The sequence below is a fragment of the Channa argus genome, chromosome 4, assembly GCF_033026475.1.
Source record: "Channa argus isolate prfri chromosome 4, Channa argus male v1.0, whole genome shotgun sequence".
NCBI classification, from domain to species: Eukaryota; Metazoa; Chordata; class Actinopteri; order Anabantiformes; family Channidae; genus Channa; species Channa argus.
In genome coordinates, this window is record NC_090200.1 from 17,806,253 (window position 1) to 17,826,142 (window position 19,890).

The window sequence follows — 19,890 nt, forward strand, 5'->3', positions numbered from 1 at the left end:
ATAATTATGGAGAAATAAAAATGGAGAAGCAACATACAGTGCCTATAAAAAGCAGTCCCTCTCCTTGGAACGTTTGCATTTTTTTACAACATTGTTGTAACATGGTTGAAACATGTGAAGTGAAAACTATTCTCTATAAACTAATCAAAATTTAAAATGGAAAGGAAAAAGGAAAAAAATATATTGCATAAGTATTATCATTGCTGGTGCAGCCATTTGGAGTTAGAAGTCACACAGTTAAAGGAAGACCCTCAGACTGTATTAAATGTGTTTCAAGAATAGTAAAAAAATACACCTGTATTTGGATGCTCAAGTTGCTGGTGAATCAATATCTTGGATCATGAAGACAAAGAACACTCCAAGCAACTAAAAACTGTTATGGAAAGATAATAATTGAATATGAAAACTCTAAATTCTCACCACAAAAGCCAACAAAAAGTTAAATTGACCATGATTCCATGTTAAAACCAAATACAACTTCAAACTTCAAGAGAGGCAAATAGTATGCACCACAGCACTGAAACAGATCTATTCACATTAAAAAGTTAGATTGTCCATCATCTTTGAATCTTGAAAGGATACCTCAGCAATTTAGTTTTGCAGGACTCACAAAAGACAGGTATCGTGTCCTTGAGGCCCTAAAGAGACAGTCACTTTAAAACACCTCATGTTACATTTCCTATTACTCTTCACATATTTTACGGGTGTACCCTGACTGGTAAAAAGCCATGCATGTCTCACAGTTTGTAGCACACTCTCCATCAAAAAAAGGGTAATTTTTTCTGATTTAGTAAAACTGCAGAACAGCCTTTGCATGTTTAAATTTGCTAGTCTCCCTGTAAATACGCTACATGGAATTTATTCAATCTATTAGTCATTATATCTGTTTTTATTTTTTCAATTTATTCTAAAGTGGTTTCTGATGCTTTGGTGTGTCTTTTGATTAATGAGGACTTTTGGCATAGTTTGGACTATCACATGTGCCCTTAATATAAACTGGCCATATAGGAAATCATATAAGAAAAGTTATAATCTATTAGATTAAGTATGCATTCTAATATAATCAAATGCAAAATTACTTTATATATAATGAGATTATTGTAATATTATTGATGACTTCTGACAACAGTCTTTAAAATTATGCTGATTTAACATTATTGATGATGATGTTTAGTTCTTTGTCTCCCTCCCTCCCTTCCTCCATCCCAGGCCTACATCAGCCTCCTCCCCCTGCTGAACAAACGTGATGACCACTGTTGAATCATCCTGGGCTCCATCAGAGTCAGACCGCGGATCGGTGTGTTCAGACGTGCGAGATATCACAGTCCGGGATCAATAAAGAACAAGAACAATCATTCCTGATTAACCGCACCAGCTATGAACAACCACCACGTTAAGACGAAATAAGCGGAGCTTTCACATCAGAAACGCGTCGAGGATGAGCGCGACTGCAGCGACCACGGGATCGGCTTCTTGCCGCTTCGCCCACTATTTTGTTGTGTGTGGAGTGGACGCGGAGACGGGCCTGGAGCCGGACGATGGAGCAGGTACACGGTCAACAAAACATAAAAGAAACAAATCCAAACTATTAGCCTTCAAACTTACACAGCTGCGCAAATATTTAACGACTGTCTTCAACATATGAACCACATACCAGTTCACATAGGCCTGTTTGTGCTGGGTTGGCATGCATTTAAATGTGTTTTTGCTGGACCCCGCTTTTCTCTCTATTTATCTGCGAAGAGCCTGAAGAGAATATGTTTTGGCCAGTAAAATTTTTACTTGAAGTAAATTCAGTCGCAGTTTGTCAATACATTTTAAGTAGGATTTGTGTTTTAAATGCGTATCTGAACATAGAGCAGTGATTAAATGTAGGCCTGTATTGTTTTGTATTAGACTACAAACACAAATCTAAGACAATTGTTTTATTTATAAATGTAAAGAAACTTGATTCAATTTAAAAAGATTATTCTGGATTATCCTATAGTGTTGTCCTTTTATTACCCTTGCTTTAGGACAACACATTACAGCTCGGTTCATCGTGTTTGGATCATTGTTTCTGAGAGCATATCATTAGTCAATTGACAATATAGCTTTTGGTGTTTCTGCAAGTCATCTACTGCTACACTTGGATGAGGAAAATTGCCGAGATAGGAGTGTGAGCAGACAGCAGCATTCTATCTGCCCAATACAAAGCTGAAACATCCTGACGATGCTCCAAGGTTAAGGCAGATTACGTTGTTCTCTATGATGTAGTGTCTCTTATCCCAGATGGAGACCTCTGAAGTTTTATTACAATGGCCAGAGGTGCTGAAGGAAGGAAAGAAATGGATGCTCTAATGTTGGTGGATGTGGTGGTTGCTACGGTGATGACAGCTGCAGTGATAACGCCTTGTGTTAGGGACTCCCAATGTGGGTGATAGCGCAGTTAGAAATAAGAGGTAGCAGGTGATATGGCTTTTTAGCACACTGAGTTGTTGACGTTGAGCTCATTGAGGTGGGGACAGTTTTACATAGGAGCCCTCTGTGACGTCTGCATGTGTTTCGGTGTGTGTGTTAGTTTGCCTGCGTAAGAACACAGAACCATGTCAGTGTGCTGAACACCTACACCCTGACAATGGCGTCACTTCCAGGTGTGAGGTGTCACAATGGTCACACTGGGTATTCTCCCTGTTTTCTTGGTGTGAGCTCATGTGAAGCAATAGAAATGCCAGACATCTTTTTTTTTGCCTTGTTTCTTTACAAAACATATTAAGATAAGAGCTGTATCATGTTAGGACTCATAGCTGTGCTGCAGATTAGTTTATGCTCTTACTAAGCAACGGGGACTTTGATATCTGGCTCCTTGGAGAGAGTGACAGTGCCACAGGCTAGTGTATCTGAGCTTTACCAATCTGCTTATATAACAGCAGGTCATCTCAGACACACAGCAGCAGTGGGCTCTACTCCTTCCAAAGGATTTATTTTTTGGCACTGTGTGAATGTTTTTACCCTAGCATATATATTCTATGATCTGCAGGGAAGCAAGATATTTCACTCTGTACACCAGCCTTTATTGTTCTTAGATGATATATAGTATCTTTGTGTGTATGTGTGTGTAATTAGTGAACATCTACACGCAGACAATCGTCTCTTGTTGTCCTCTCAATAGATGCCACTGTGCTTTCTGCAGCCTAATCAAATTTCGCATGACGTTGCCTGTTGGATCACTGAATGGCTGAAGCTTCAGCGCCTGTTCAGGCCAGATGACTGGGCCAATCATTTAACAGTTACTTTAGTGATCTGATTACAAAAATATGTATATATGCTGCACTTGTGATATTAATACATTTGCTGCTTTTAAGCAGAAAATCTTGCCCCCATTATTTTATTTTTAGCCATTTAACACTTTTATTTTTTATTTTGGGCAAGTAAGCTTATCATCACACAGCTCTCCATTTGCTACCTGACATTTTCTGTCACTCTGATCTCTTTCTACTTTTGTATTTTTCCACCTTGTATTACCCATGTAATAATGTGATGAATGGCACAGTTGGGGTAATTCAGGTGCTGAATATGACAGATATCTTTATGGCATTTTAATCATCTCTAATTAAATGCTCCTGTTGTGGGAGATTAAGTACCATCTGGGGCTAAAAATCTTTATAATATGCGTTAGGAATTTTAATAACTAAGTTTCAAACAACATTAACACTGATGAGGACTTTCAAATACTGAAGATTAGAGCTTAAAGAATTAGCCAATTACTGATTTTCTTTGCCCTAATTTATAGTAAGTTGAATATAATTTGGTTTATGGCTGATGAATGGACAAACTAATCAATTTCAAGATGTTACCTTGGGTTTTAGGAAATCTTACTTGTCTCAGTTTTAAGTCTGTGAGATATATATATATATATATATATATATATATATATATATATATATATATATATATATATATATATATATATATATATATATATATAAATTATAAAATAATTATTATACAGTACCTGTAGTGTTGAAGTGTTGGATTGTATTTGTTGTCTGTTCTGTGTCAATATGTAAAAAGAGTAAATGTGCTAACTAGAGTCCTAACTGAAACAGGCAATTAAACATTCATTCAGACACTAAAACAAACCTCCCTCTTACTCTGACTGTCATCAGAAACAGTGAGACTTCATCTGAATGTGCTTTTTGCCAACTCTTTAGCTGTAACTCATGTCAGGAGGTGTTTGGGTTTAATCAGGTCAGCTGGTGAAACGCAGGCTGATGTAATCGCTGACGAGCTTTGTCTGATGGCTATCTTTGAGACCACAGCGGAAGTGGCTCCCATGGCAACTGGTTGTCCTTCCACAAGGCTCCATTGTGCCTCTTAGCACAAATTCCAATTTGTACCTTTACCAAAGAACATTGACTCCCCCTCACTTTGCTGTGATCCATTAGCTTCTATGCCCCACCTACCAGTCTGACTCAGTTTGATTTGGAAGTTGTGTGTGTTGCAGCTTCCTCTCTTGTGGTTGTAAGCATAATCTCGTTGGCAGGTGAGGTGGATGTTCCTGAATGCTGAATGAGTGGTGTCGATGCTTGCAACTGAGAAGAAACAGTTGTTTTGCTATTGGTTTTGTCTTGTAACGCAGTGATGTCAGGTAAGGCTGACCATCAGCTGCTGAGAATTCACTGTGGATTAGTGAAAAGGGGAACACAGTGAAGACCACTCCTTAAGGGCATCCCCTCAGAAAAGTGGCTGAATAATGAAAGTACCTCATTCTTAACACACACACACTGAATCATTCACACACATTCACACATTTCTACGGCCTGCTCTCTTTTTCATCATCCACTCAGTTCTCGCACAGACAGCACTGTGCATGTAAGCAGAGCTAGAAGCTGACACAAGCTGCAGAGGCCAAAGAGAGGAGATAAACCTGCAATATCAGGAAAGTAGAAACCTAAACCAGACAGGGCAGAGTACGAATATTTCAAAAACTTTATTGCTTGCACTGCAAATTCAACCCTTTGATGTAGATATTGTATATACAGTAGATCTCTCATTTCTTGCTGCAGTTGTATTGCCTTTCCAGTCCTTCTCTGTGGTAAGGACTGGAGTTATATAACCCTTGAATGCGTTTTCCCTTTCAGCTCCAGAATGGACATTACTGATGACAGTTTTTTTTTTTAGTCTGTGTCAAAGTAGTCCTCTCTGAGCCCAAATGAAAGCTTCTGTCATTTTATGATATCCTCTCTACTGTCTCAGCTTGATGAACATCTTTCTGTCTTTGTCTTTCAGGTGAAAGCTTTGAGCAGAGCCCCATTCGACGCTCTTTCAAATCAAAGGTCCTGGTGCACTACCCAGAAAATACAGACAGAAACCCCTTCAATGAAGATGCCGTCAACATGGTAAGATTTTGGATCTCACCAGCGTTTCACAACATTTGGCGATGCTCCTTGTTTGAAAGCTAACTGTTTTATTTCTTTTCTAACCAGAATAATTTTACAAATGAAAGAAGTGGAACATGATAACAAAATAAACTGGACAAATAAAATAAACATGTATCTGTTTGCTCAGCCTCTTACACAACATACAGGGCACTTTTTTCTTAGGTTTAGACAAAAAGCAGGTTTACTGTTCTGTGTTGGAAAAGTAGGTCAGGTTAATGACAGCATAAGCCTCAAAATATGTATCTTTTTTTGGACATATTTAAATTGGTTGTGAATTCACAGACACCACAGTACTTTATCTATGGCATGAGTAAAATGATTCATTTTCCGATCTGGAAAAACAGACATGACATATGACAAATAGTTGCCCAGTTGGTTTCATTACATTGTTTCAGAAAAACTTTAATTTTATGGTCCTCCAGAAAACATAAGCATAGTTTAGATAATCTTGTGTTTTTATGTAGATCATTTCTTAAGCACATTAGTAATGGCTGTATTTAAATTGCCACTTTATTCTAAACTTTTCAATATTTTCGCTTCCTTTTTTTCACCACTGTCTTTCCAGCTCTGTATGCCAAGAGGCCTGTCCTTCCGCACTCAAGCAGACAGACTTGATCCTCAATTCCACTCATTCTCCATTGCTTTTGATGATGGTTCATCTTGCTATGGCTTTGTCCACACCTTCTACGAGGAGGTGACCAGTGCTCAGATCATCACTGCCATGCAGACCCTCTATCAAATGCACCATGTGGAGCACCACTCTTCCTCATCAACCGCCTCACCCTCTTCATCATCTTCATCAGCTTCTTCACCCTCCACTTGCAGCATGGACTCGCTTGTGAGCAGCTTGGATGAGTCAGATGCTGAGTCCCTGCCTGGGGTTTCCAGCTGCCTCGGCTGTGCGGGCTCATTTGATCCGGTGCGGGACACTCTGTATGTGTCCAAAGCCCTTTGCCTCCTCTCACCACTCCCTTTTCTTCAAGCTTCCCGACAGTTCTTGTCTCAGCTGCATCAGGCTGTGATGTCACACCCAGCCCCTCCCCTCCCTCTAGAGAGCTATATTCATAATATCCTGTATGAGGTGCCCTTGCCTCCACCCGGCAAGTCGCTGAGGTTCCACGGTGTGCAGGGACCCATCATGTGCCAGCGGCCTGGACCGGGTGAGCTCCCACTGGGAGAATATCCTCTTGGAGAGGCGTTTGCCCTTCTGGGTGTGGACAATATGGTGCAGGTACTTACCTGTGCACTTCTGGAGACACAAGTGCTGCTTTACTCTCAAGGTGAGTGCCTTGTTCACCCTGTTGGCCCAATCAAAATGACAGATCATACAACAAATTGAGACATATTTACCGTTTTACTGTATTATTGTTTTTGAGACATTAGTTTTAATCACCTTCTGCACATATGTTTGTAGAGCATATTGAACAACTGTGTCTTTACTGAATTTAGCAAAACATAAAACACAGCAAATATTGATTGTAAGCTGACTGGTTCAGCTTTGTTAATTATTTGTGCATCATAAAATAACATTAGCATAACAAGAAATCAGACATCAAGAGAAATAGACAGAGAAGATAGAGGCGTCCCTCTAGCTTTGAAGTTTTGGGACTAATCAGGAAGTGAAACAAATCTCTCTTCGAATTGGGTCAGTGGCCTTGAACATGGCATTGCTATTAAATAATCCCCAAAATATAAAAAGGAAATGGACATAACAATTGCACAAAAAAACATAAGCTTCTCCACACTAAATTATCCACTCATCTAACCTACACAATTAAAATATGACAACTGGGCATTCTTAGTCAATAACTGGACTTGGGGTGAGTGTGGCTCAGGAAGGTAGAGCAGTTTTCCATCAATCTCACAGTTGTTGGTTCGATCCCCGGCACCTGTGGTCACATGTCGAAGTGTGCTTAAACAAGATACAGAACCCCAACTTAGTTGCTCCCAGTGAGTGTTGGCCAGCTGCATAGCAGCTCCCATATCGGTGTATGAGCTTTGAGTACCAATGGGTAAAAAAGCGCTATATAAGTGCAGACCATTTACCATTTAACTGAGCTGCAGCATGTAAACAGGAGTATTAATTAATTGTTCTATTAACAATTTATGTCACCTTTTTAATTAGAATGCCAGTCTGTGCAAGTAATCTAATTCAAATAATTTGTTTTGGGTGATTTATTTATTCATTCTCTCGCACACTCCTCAGACTACCAGCGTTTGATGACAGTGGCAGAGGGCATCACTACTTTGCTGTTTCCATTCCAGTGGCAACACATCTACCTGCCCATTGTTTCTGCACCATTACATCACCTCCTGGATGCCCCTGTGCCCTACCTGTTGGGTATCCAGCGAAGGGATGGAGCTCAGCGATCCTCTCTCCACCTCCCACATGAGGTACAGCATTAATTAATTTGTAATTTCCTTTGTCAGCATACCAGCATACTCAGAATTTCAGGATGCAGACACTTTAGGTAATGTGCAGACAATAGGATCTCAAGTAAGTAGTAAGACTCTTGCTAAATTGAAACATTCCTAGAGCCATTTGCTGATCCCCTCTTTTCTGCTTGCGTGACAATTTGGCCTCGGCTTCCCTTTCCCTCAAAACCAGCTCCTCTTTCGAGATCAGTCTGTGCTGCATGAAGCGTCTTTTGAAGTCGCTCTGCCCCAGAAAAGAGGCTACAGAAAGAAAGCTTGGGGGGATTAAAGCAAAAAACACAGAACATGAAAGAACCAGAATAATGAGACTTACCGAATAATTTATGATAATTGGAGGTCGGCACTTAGGTTTGAGCTCTGCAATTTGAAGGAAAAGGAAATATTTTAATCATACACATATGCTACATATAACACATAATTTCATTTCCTTAAAAAAAATTGATCTGGAAAACAGAGCATGATATTATGACAGAATAAACGATTGTATGAGCTTCGATCCTCATGCACTTCTTTAGATGAAAGAAGTCACTAAAAAGCCATCATAAGAAATGAAGACTATAACTGTGAGGATGAAGCTACATGACTAAGCAGACAGAGTAAGAGCATGTCTGACTCTTTCCACTCTATATCTCCGGATTTTCCCCTGATTGTCAGAGGTCATTGTTGATGCTGACTGCCCTGTGCTTACTGCTGCTTAAAAAGGCATTTTTTTTTAAACAATGCATATCTTTCTAACAAAATTCTCTTATTCATTGCTCAGCAGCTTCATTGACACAGGTTTCCGATTGTTTGCCAATGTGAAATCCTGATATTGCTGCGTTTTGCTTGTTTTACTGATAATCCTTCACATCCCAGTGTCCGCTGAGAACGTGTATAAAGCTATTATGACTATCTGATGGAGCAGCCAGTTCAGAAGTGTTATGTCATGTTTATCTCATGTACAGGCCAACTTGTGTTTTGTGGACATCGACAACCACTGTGTTGAAGCCCCTGAGGACCTTCCTGCATTTCCAGATCAGACTGAGCTCATCCAGGAACTGAGTGAAGTCCTGCTGTGTTTCGGGCTCCCTCCAGAGGGCGGTGTGATGACTAAGGCCACCACCACCACCTCTCCTCGCCTGCGCAGCCTAGTGCTTGAAGATCTGATGGAGGACAGACGAAATGGGAACCTCGGAGGCGAGGAGTTGGCAGTGCTGGAGAGGCTGCAGGCTCTGGCGCAGAGATGCGGAGGAGGGAAAATGTCAGATGGTGGGAAGACGTTGAGACTGTTTGAAGAGGAGGAGGAAGAGCTGAAGTCTGCAAAGCTGAACATTCAGATAAGGGAGGTGTTTGCGGGACGTTTTGCTGCCATGTTTGGCAGGTATGAGGAGTTTGTCATTCACAGCGCTCTGGATTTAGATTCTTGGTTGACAAACAGAGAGGGGACACTGAGCTTTGACAAGGTACTTGCGTAGATGTCAATGCACAATCATGTTTATTGCTGTTATTTTCCTATATCAGACAGGTGACAAATTAAAGGGAAAACCCTGACAGGGGAAATGCGACAAATGCAGGTGTCCTCACCCAGGTCTCTAAAAATGCTGAGCAGGTCCAGTTGATACTATAAATCTAAGCAATTTTGTTTATTTTTGAGACACAGATGGCAAGAGCTTTAGTTACTTTAGTTTAGTAACTGCTCAAGTGACATATGCATTTAGATCGATGGATAGGACATTAGTAAAAGAATAAAAATTGTGCTAGACTTTCAGGACCGTAACCGAAGGGCCACTTTTCTTCAGGTGACTAAGAAAATCTATGCAGGATGTGATCCGATTGTAAGACATAGGTCCTGAGAGGAAACTGAATAGATTGACAAGAATCAAAATGATATGAGTCATATGCTATGGCTGTAGTATTTACCAGATCTCATTCCAATTTATCCTTTAGGAGATTTTGGACAGGTGACTTATAAAAACTTGTAGACTTGTAAAATCCATGCCAAGGTGCTTTGAAGCTGTTTTGCTGGCACTCGGTCATCCAGCACTTTATGTTGGTTTTTGCTTCAATTTGTCACCTAACTGGACACTGATCCCATTTTTTTTGAGTAATTTAGATTATAATAAAATCCCTTTTGATGTTGATGTAATAACAATATTTCATTATTTCAGGGTTCCTTCCTCTCAGTTCAGTCTGTGACCCACTTGCGTTTCTTGTCCCGGTTCCTGGAGACGTCCATGTTTTCTTCTTTTGTGGATGGTAAAGTGATATCTCGCTGGGCAGATAGAGAGCCACTGCAGCATCTGTTTGACAACCGTCTGGAGAGAGAGCGACTGTATAGCACAGACGAGGAGGAATCTCACAACTGTTGCTACAGAAAATGCACCACACTCTTTGAGTCAGGTAATGTGAAGGTGCCCACAATCAAAAAAGGATGAAATAATGTATGCTGTTACATTAAAATATGATTACTGTATTCTCACATTATTCAGCAAAAAACATGTAATGTCCTGCCTGTCACAGTTCATCTTTGGTGCTCTTTCTTGCCATTAAAATATTAATCGAACTAAAGAATGATGTGCAACTATATATGATGCTAGGAACCTTTCTACTTTAACCTTATTTTAAAATTATATTACAAGCAGTCATTTTAAGAAACTATATATTTTAACTATAATCTACAACAAAACATGAAAAATACTGAATTTAGGAATAGACTGAGCCCCTAACTGGTTATTTGAGCTGAATGATACAATTTAAGTGGATGCCAGATTTTGAGTTAATCTGCAAATCTGTTGCCATCTGTCCTTCTGTTTGGGTTTATGATGATTCTGTTGCTTAGCCTTCCTGCCACCGCCATTTTTTTCTTAATGGGACTTCTGTACCAAAATATTTAATAGTACAAATAATAAGTGGTGGGGAAAATTACAGAATAAAAATTGTACAAAAATGTGATAAATAATTACAAGACTTGAGATATAATGTGATGTGGTGATATAATTAGACAGTTGTAGAGGGGTGAATTAAAGGATATAGTAAAACATTATATATAGATAAACATTATATAAATATAAGATTGTGTCCTAGGAACAGTTTAAAACCTTGTGCATTAAAGTCCTACAAAATGCACAGCTCACCTCAGTCTATCTGTACCATTATTTATTTACTTTTTGTCCTTTCCATCACTCTGTCTGTTACACTGTGTCTTCATTTTGTCTCCTACCATGCCTTCCTTTGAGTTTTTTTGAAACTTAATAAACTCAGTAGCAAATAACCAAATTCAATATAAAATGTTTGAAGTGTCCTTAAAGATTATGCACAAGTCCTCCCTGAAAGAGTCTTTATCAGCTTTTTATAACTCGTGTCTCATTTCCAATGGATACATCTGTTGATTCAACTGTGGTGTCTTCATTTGTCTCTGCAGCTCAGTCCATTGAGCGCAGACTGCTAAAGGCCGACCACACAGCTATACATCCTCACCTACTGGACATGAGGATTGGCCAGGGTCGTCACCAGCCAGGCTACTTTCCTAAACTGCAGGCTGATGTCCTGGCACAGGCACAAAACACCAACAAGTGAGCCGTTGTTTTCTGTTATTTATCATTGCTAAAACACTATAACACTGTTTCCCAACCAGAAAGAGAATCAAAGGCCTGGGTCATATTTCAGCAGTATTCAGATGAAAAAGGAGTGGATCTATGAATTTCCATCTATCCACCCATTTATTATCTGTAACTGTTTATCCTGTTTAGGGTCATGGAAGGGCTGGAAGCCTATCCCAGCAGTCATAGGGTGAGAGGCGGGGTAGACCCTGGATGGATCATGAGTCTATCAAAACCGAGAGACATACACAGACAACCACACTTACATGCACCAATTAAACCCACCCAAGCACAAGAACATGCAAACATCAAACAGAAACGCTGCCTCCGTCAGAGATACAAACCTGCAACCCTCTGGATCTATGAATTTCAAAATAATAATTGTGACCAGCAAATCTAAACACAATAATTGTCCAAATTGTTGTAATACTAATGTTGAAATTTATTTTTGAAATTTAACATTATAACAAATTGTTATTTCAGCTAAAATTAATAGACAGGTAAAATAATTTACTAAAAGTAATAACAATTTACAATTTATAAATAGTTAAAATAGTCTACTAAAAGTCATTTACAAACTAATTAGTTAGCTAAAAACATTTCTTTTTAATAATATTCATATTGCTTTGAAGACTACATGTTCTAACTGCCTTGTACTATGTTAGCTTGAGGATTTTGGCACAATTTCTTAGAGGATTTATAAACTCCAATCTTACCCTATTAAATAGTGAGCTAAAATTATTGACTTAGCTTCCAGTATTTTACAGTTGCAATAATTTCCTAAAAATACTTTAATGAATAAAATACTTAGCTAAAAGTAACAATGGTTTCTGTATTTTCCCTAAAAGTAAGCAATATGTTGTTAAAATAGCTTAAAATAAAAAGAAATGGTAATGCATAAATATTTTAAATTCTGTATATGAAGTATATATGTTGGAAAGGTTTTGCTCCCGACAAACTAAAAATATGTCCTTAACATGAATAAGTAGTTGGCTTGGACCAGCACTGTGCAACTGGGGATGGGGATGTGTTGTTAGGGGTTCAGTGCTTTGCCCAGAGACACTTTGACATATTGTTAGGACCTGTGCAGTAAAATACACACAAGTGATTTAAAGACAGAAATATATCACACACAGTTGATATAGTGAATTTAATTTTGTTTTGTTATCTGGGGCAACAGGTGGTCGAGTCGTGTGACAGCATCACGAAGAACACACTCCAAGAGGTCAACAGTGAGTGACCAATCAGGAGTGGACAGTGAACAAAGACAGGTACACTTTATGGCTGAACATATATCCAACTTTCAAAGACTTTTGGAGGATTGTGCCTAATTTATTACCTTTTTATTTCCTTTAAAAGAAGCACACACTTGCAAGGAAGAATCTCTGCCAGGCTAAGCTACTTGACCCATCACCTCAAGCCATCACCCAGACTCACAGAGAGTTTGTTGATGGGCTGCTAAGTGAGTGTCGTCTGAAGGTGAGAGCTCTCTCTATGTGTCAGTGGAGGTGTGGATGTTGCATGAGTATTTTAGAAATCAGTAAGTTTAATTTCTGACTTTTTTTGGGGGGGGGGGTCCTTAGACCAAACGGATGTTGATGGAGAGGATGGGGAAGGAGAGTGCAGAACTGGGTCAGGGAGAAGTCAACATCACAGGCCTGCAAGAAAACACACTCATCCATGGTCTATGTGACTTACTAGAGAGAACCTGGGGCCATGGTCTGCAGCTGAAACAGGTCAGACACACAGACACATAATTTAGCATGTCCCATCAGCTCAGATCACCTACGAAATCCGTTGTAACGGTGTGTTCTTCTGTATGTAGCAGTTGAATATTTATATTAATTAAGTGTGTTTATTCTGAACAGGGGAAATCTGCACTTTGGTCACATCTGGTCCACTACCAGGCGGCCCAGGGGAAAACAGAGGCACAAGCTGAGTCTCCAGGTCAGAGCACAACCCTAGGATTTTGTTTTCTTTTTTCTTTTCTTTCTTTGTTTTCTTTCTCGTAAATCATTGAGCTTAGAGCTATCTGATAATTGATTTTGAACTCCCTGCCTGTTTAGGGTCTAACTGTTCGGACCAGAGAACGTTTGATGATGCTGCTCTGTTACTCAGAGGATCCTTAATACAGGATGTGAGGTAATAAGGGTGGGCCTGTTTTAGTGTTGGGAAGAGTGGTGTTGCTGTGTAGCACATGTTGTGTCTGGCATGGCATGTTTGTGTTTATGATTTATATCTAATGAAAAATACATATGAAAAAGTGTGTTCAGCTGAACTAAACGCTGCTCCATATAATGCCAGAGGTTTGGATGAAGACAAAATCTCTCTTTTTAAAATATTTGGTTATATTCAGCATTATTTTCTGGTCAAATTAGAGAAGTGTTACTGCACATCTTGGTCACAGACACATGAAAAAGCTTCTTTGTTGCTGCTCATATCAAGCTATCTGTTCCTCCAGGTTTATCCACACTATGAGTGAGGGTCTGTCTGAGGTGGGTCAGGCCCGGGCCTGGATCCATTTGGCTCTGGAGAAAAAAATGCTTTCCCAACAGCTTAAAGAACTGCTCACAAACCAGGAGCTGCTCAGGTTAGCATTTAGTTATTGTAGAGAGATTTCATTAGTAGTAAGTTTCCAACTTTGACTTTTGACATTTCTCCCTTGTGGTCCCCCTACAGGCAGCTCTATAAACCTCATGCATTCCTGCTCTGTGAAGAAGAAAGGGAGCAGTTTTTGTTCCACCTGCTCTCACTTAACACTGTTGACTACCTCTGTTTTACACGTGTCTTCACCTCCGTCAGTAAGTCGAGTAACTTTAACTCTAACAACATAATAGTGAAATTTACTGGCATGAATTTCAAAGAAACTGAAAACGGTGTTTCGATCTATTGTAACTTTATTTTTGGTGTCTTGTGTCTCTTCAGGTATTCCATATCGTGTTGCTATTATACCCATGAAGAAACTGAGCATTGCAATGGCAACAGTTAACCCATGGGTGTGCGTGTCAGGAGAGCTGGGTGATTCAGGAGTTAGATACATGCCGAAAAACACACAAGAGATTTTTTTCCAGGTTGGTATACAGTACATGCTTCAGCATTAAGGTCACACATATATAATATACTTCCAGAGACAGAGACACATAAGTGGTTTATAATTTTCATTACAGTGCAAGAACCTGGGCAGGCTGAGTACTTTGCAGCTGGGACAAGAGAACTCTGGTTTACTGGCCAAGTGTCTGATTGACTGTGTGATGGTGTACAATGAGGTCACTGGACATACCTACAAGTAGGATTCTTCTTCTTCTTCATTAGTGAACACTCACAGCACAGTTCACAGCACAGCAGATAACAGTCATGTCTAAGCCTCCAATAAGAAAGTTTATCACATAAAACATATCCGCCGTGGCGACCCTGAACTCACAGGATAAGCCGAAAGGACAAACAATAAATAAAAAGCACATAAAATATATGTAAGGTAGAAATAAAAAACAAGAAGTCTATATTATCTATGTAGTAATGATCTGAAAAAAGCTACTGGTAAATAGTAAAAAAGCCTAAAAACCTATTGGAAAACTAACAATAGTATAAATTATTTACAATTTGTAGTAAACAAGCTGAAACGTGTGGTATTTGAGTGTATTTAGAAAATTAATTAGAACAAATGGCCCTCACCTGTGCCAAGTCCTTGTATAATAAATAATATTTTTATTTTGAATATATTTAACTACTGTGTCCACTTTCCTTTTAGGTTCCCATGTGGCCGATGGCTGGGGAAAGGCATAGGTGACGACAGCTTGGAAAGAGTTCTCATTGGACAGTTGGTGTCACCTGGGGGAGAGGAGGATGCTGGCAGGTGGACGGGGACGCCTCCGGAGCTGGCCTCTCCCTCCCAGAGTGTGCGAACAGTGCTGGGATCACTTGGCAGCCGAAACAGTACGTATTGACAAAGAATACATTCTTTAGTACAATAGCTGACCTACTTGTTGGTAAGCTCATTACAGTAACAGATCCAGGCCCTGTATCACCTTTTAGTATCTGTTATCTTCCCCTATTGTTTATCATCATTTTTGCTCTTTCTGTAACTTTTCTTTATATTCACAGGAATGCTTTCTGTTGAAGTGCATGAAGACATGAGGGAGGCAGCAAACAACCTTGTTAAACACTTCCACAAACATGAACAAGAGGTGTGTGATTTTGTTCCCCTGATTCAGCTCATACCTTCACTCACTAAATACCTAGACTCACTAAAAATTAAAGAGATTATTGCAAAGTAGAGAATCTTTGCAGCAGACAAGTTAGATGGTCAGCATCCTCACATAGTGTGTTATTTTTATCTCCAACATGTTTATTTACCCTAGTTTTTTCCAGCTGGGCCTCATTTGTGTATCACACGACACTCACTTTTATCTCAACAGCAAGTTGAAAGCACTGGCTTGATGGATCCTGTAATTTATCTGTAATGGACCTCCAGTTTACTTTAAATTGGAAATTGGAAAACTGTGGTCCCTTCTACCACTCGTGAGCTAATTTATTAAAGTTGTAAGATGAGCCTCCTGATTACAGTGGCTCCATTAACTCTCTGTTCCCATTTTTTCATTCAGAGGGGAAACTTGACAGTCTTGTTATGTGGTGAAGGAGGTTTGGTGCTTTCCTTGGAGAAATTCCTGCTTCATGGTTTCAAATCCAACCGTCTTTTCCAGAGGAATGTGTTTGTTTGGGACTTTGTTGGTAAGTGAGTTCAATAAGAACATCCAATGAACATAACAAGTGTCTGTGTCCTATCTCCATCTAGTGGCAGCATAATCTTATAGAATAAAACTGCATACAGCAAAGCTTGACTGATATGTTTAATCACCTAGTGTTACACTAAAGATCTGCAGTCGGTTTTTTAACAGCCTTATTTGCTATGATTGTCAGTCAGACTGACAGTCATTAATGCATTATTAACTAAAAACATCCCAAACCTTTTTCCTTAGAAAAGTCAGTCACTTCCATGGAGACAGATGATCAGATGGGGGACCTACATGGATCAACACTGAAAAAGGGTCCTCCCTATGACTCACTCTGCCACTATGTCAATGCCATTAATTTCTCACCACGAAACATTGGGAAAGAGGGCAAATTCCAGCTGTTTGTCTGCCTGGGAATAAGGTGAATGATTTTAATTAACTAATGACTCAAACAAAATAAAACCCAAACACTAAATCTGAGAGGACAATGAAAATGCCCCCAAAATAGAGAAAGAGAGAGAGAGAGAGAGAGAGAGAGAGCGAAATACTAAAATATATAAAGCTGGAAAAGACAAAGTGATTCCAATACAAAATGCAACAAAATATTGTAATAAAACAGTAAAATCACAGTACATACATATATAATACAGTACAAAATATATAATTAGACAGATGTATGATCCATATTTGAACTACAAACAAGGACACAGCTTAATAATATTTTCTCCTTATGAATCTGTCATTTTGAACAATCCTGGTCATTATGTTGCATTGAGCAGAGGTGATACAGTTTCCTTCCCAAGGCCCTGTGGAAGTGTCAAGCAAGTAAGTGTCGCCTTTGTCTTCTAATCGTTGGACATGAGACACATAAAAGTGTGTGTAATTTAATACAAGTGAACATTCTATTCATATTCAATTCAAATCACCTCAACTGCCAATAAAAGAAAGCCTTGATCAGTGGGTGGTGGTGGCACAAAGTTATTCAGAATCCAAGGAAAGCTATTTATTTGCCTCTGCAGAATCACAATGGGCCAGCTTATACAGTATCAAATGCTGGTGATATAGTTGGCTGAAATTTCAAAGCACCATTACTGTGTTATGAAATGTTATAACATAATGTAAATGTACTAAAATTAAGCAGACATTCATTGTTGAAAAGATAGTGGTGGGGTCTTCATGGTTTAACAAATAGAGGTTTGAACAGCCAACTGGTTTGGGTCTCGTTATTACGTTATTTCATATCTACACTACACTATTTCCTTCAAATTATTTTGTCAAATACTGCCTTAAATAGACCACCCAGATTAGAAGATTTTAGTTTTTGTGCTTTGGAAACTGAATAAACTAAATATTCAGGTTGATGAACATTTGTGGAATTTGTGGAACATGCTCACCCGTAACCTGATTTGTTGGGCAGGGACCGGTTTCTCTCTCAGTGGCTCCCCCTGCTGGCAGAGTTTCCCCTGACAGCACGCATGTATGAGGAAGGTGCTCTGCTGCGTGATCGTGCTGCTGTACACTCCCTGTCCCGGATCCTGCACACACTCAATGAGTTCACCATCACCCTGGAGACAGCACTGGTTAAAGGGGTTGATCTCTGACCCTGACAGTTACGTAAAGACTTATGCCCCTGCGCTGTAAGCTACTGGAGGAATGCCGGTGGGTTAAAATATTAATTTTTCCATCTATAGGAAAATGAAGTACTTGAGAAATGTGACTTTGTCATAAAAAAGGACAGGGAACCCAATTAAGTCACTCAAGTTGCATATTGCCTTGTTCACTATGTAAATGTCTTACATATTGTATTTGCTTCAGGAAATGGTCAGATTTTTCCTATGCTTGTTTACACTGTGAAATTCTGTTTCCATAAGGCAAAATAGTTATTGATAATCTCACACATACAGTAGATATTTTCACTACCCACACCATTTACTGTACCTGATCCTAGGACAACTACTACTCTCCTTCTGCTGTATTGCTTGCACTTGAACTTTAAACAAAGCACATGCATGGCCAAAATCGGTTTGTTTTATGTCTTAGTGTTTTGTGATCTTGCATATCAAGACTCAGGCCTTATATTATACATTTCTTGACATAATTAATTGGAGAGTTTAGTAAAAACACCCAACAAAGATAGTGTTCCCTCTTAAAAATACGTTGTAAAATGTTACATTATTGTTATATGTGTTATACTGTGCAATGTCTGTCCCGTGTTTTTGTTTTTTTCAGTTTGAGGTCACATACTATTCAGCATTGTACTCATAATATCCTCCTCAGTTGGTGAAACATTAAACCAAACCAGTGTCCCAATTGTGTCAGTTCATATAGTATTTGACACTTTGTCAGTAGCTTGTTCCCCTCTCTTGTTGTAAATATTTTGATCTACTAGATCTTTGATAGAATTGTGCCCATTTGTAATTATGGTGTAATGAATTTGTGGCATATTTTTCTGTATGAAGACATATTGTTTCTGTTTGGGTAAAACCGCAGATTCCACAATACTTATGTGTATTATTAGTTGCACTGTTTGTTTCTAAACTGTTCAACTGTCTTTGCAAAACTGAGACAATGAGTGGTGCATAGGTTCTTAAAAACACTACGTTTTATGTTGTTGTCGCATTTAATTTAACTGTTGAAGAATTATGAAAATACTGTCTCCTGCACTGTCCTGCAAGCACTATATAGCCCACAATGACAAAGTCTCTATTATCCTTTAAACACAGATTAGATAAAGCAATAATATTTATTAAATGTGTTGTCAAAGATTAAAGTTAATATTGACATAACTGACATGTTGTTGTATTTGTTTGGATTATTTTGTCATTGCATAAGTTATAGTAAAATAATGAAAATTACATTCTTTCAAAAGTTTGCATCCTCTTTTATTAAAGGTTTATTAAACACTTTGTATGTCCTTACTTTGTTCTTAGAACTACCTCTAACTTCTTTGGCTACCCTCTGAGCACCGTTTTTATCGTTTCAGGTTTAATCACATCAAGACTACTAGATTGCTTGGTAGTCTACCATGTACAGCCTTCTTAAAATATTGCCACAGATTTTCAATTAGATTTCATTTTGAAGACAATGAAGGTTGTTGTAAAACATTTGCCTTATTCTTTTTAAATCATCCCTGAGTGGACTTAGCTTTGTGCTTTGGATCTTTTTCTTGTTAAAGGATTCACTAATTATTCATTTTTAACTTTCTGACTGATGGTAGGAGCCTTTGCTTTAAAATCTACTGAAATTGGGCTGCATTCAGGATTTATGTCTGCATTCATATGCAGACATAAACCCCTGAAACATCACAGAGCCACTGACGTTTGACTGTGGAAAGGCCGATTCTCTCCTTACAGGCAGAGGTTATTTTCTCACCACAGTATCTGGGCAAATTATGACTAATAATTCAACTTCAACATAATCTTGTTCCAAAACTCATTTGGCTTGTATACACGTATGCTCATTAGCATATTCTAATCCTGCTGCCTTGTGTCTAGAAGTAAGAAGTGGTATCCTGTGAGCTTTTCTCCTAAATACTCCACCTGCTCTCAAGCTGGTTTGTAGTGCCTCTTTCATTTTTTTTTCTTGGTCTTCCAGACAAGTCTTAGTATGTTTACATTTCTTCCATTTATAGATTATTGTCGTCACAGTAGGTACTGGTATCCCTAAAAGCTTTTAAATATTATTTAAATCTTCTCCTGTGTTAAGAAGATTTAGAAATTTCAT

The 19,890-nt window shown here is 38.8% G+C and overlaps 1 protein-coding gene across 1 annotated transcript; it reads left to right on the plus strand.

Moving 5' to 3' along the window:
* Positions 1-1,238: 1,238 nt before the first annotated feature.
* Positions 1,239-19,073, plus strand: LOC137125647 (DENN domain-containing protein 5B-like). Its single transcript, XM_067501450.1, has 21 exons — positions 1,239-1,547; positions 5,272-5,381; positions 5,989-6,703; positions 7,630-7,817; positions 8,804-9,301; positions 10,007-10,238; positions 11,260-11,410; positions 12,618-12,708; positions 12,797-12,916; positions 13,021-13,173; positions 13,306-13,384; positions 13,504-13,579; positions 13,899-14,027; positions 14,117-14,238; positions 14,363-14,508; positions 14,605-14,723; positions 15,186-15,370; positions 15,539-15,621; positions 16,039-16,165; positions 16,414-16,588; positions 17,585-19,073. The coding sequence occupies exons 1-21, from the start codon at positions 1,439-1,441 to the stop codon at positions 17,766-17,768; spliced, it is 3,792 nt and encodes a 1,263-aa protein (XP_067357551.1). The 5' UTR covers positions 1,239-1,438; the 3' UTR covers positions 17,769-19,073.
* Positions 19,074-19,890: the final 817 nt, after the last annotated feature.

Excerpts from the sequence above, each read along its gene's own strand:
- LOC137125647 (XM_067501450.1), top strand. The coding sequence starts at position 1,439 with ATGAGCGCGACTGCAGCGACCACGGGATCGGCTTCTTGCCGCTTCGCC. Across the intron at positions 13,174-13,305 it reads ATGGTCTGCAGCTGAAACAG|GGGAAATCTGCACTTTGGTC; the intron begins GTCAGACACACA and ends TATTCTGAACAG. Across the intron at positions 14,239-14,362 it reads ACGTGTCTTCACCTCCGTCA|GTATTCCATATCGTGTTGCT; the intron begins GTAAGTCGAGTA and ends GTGTCTCTTCAG.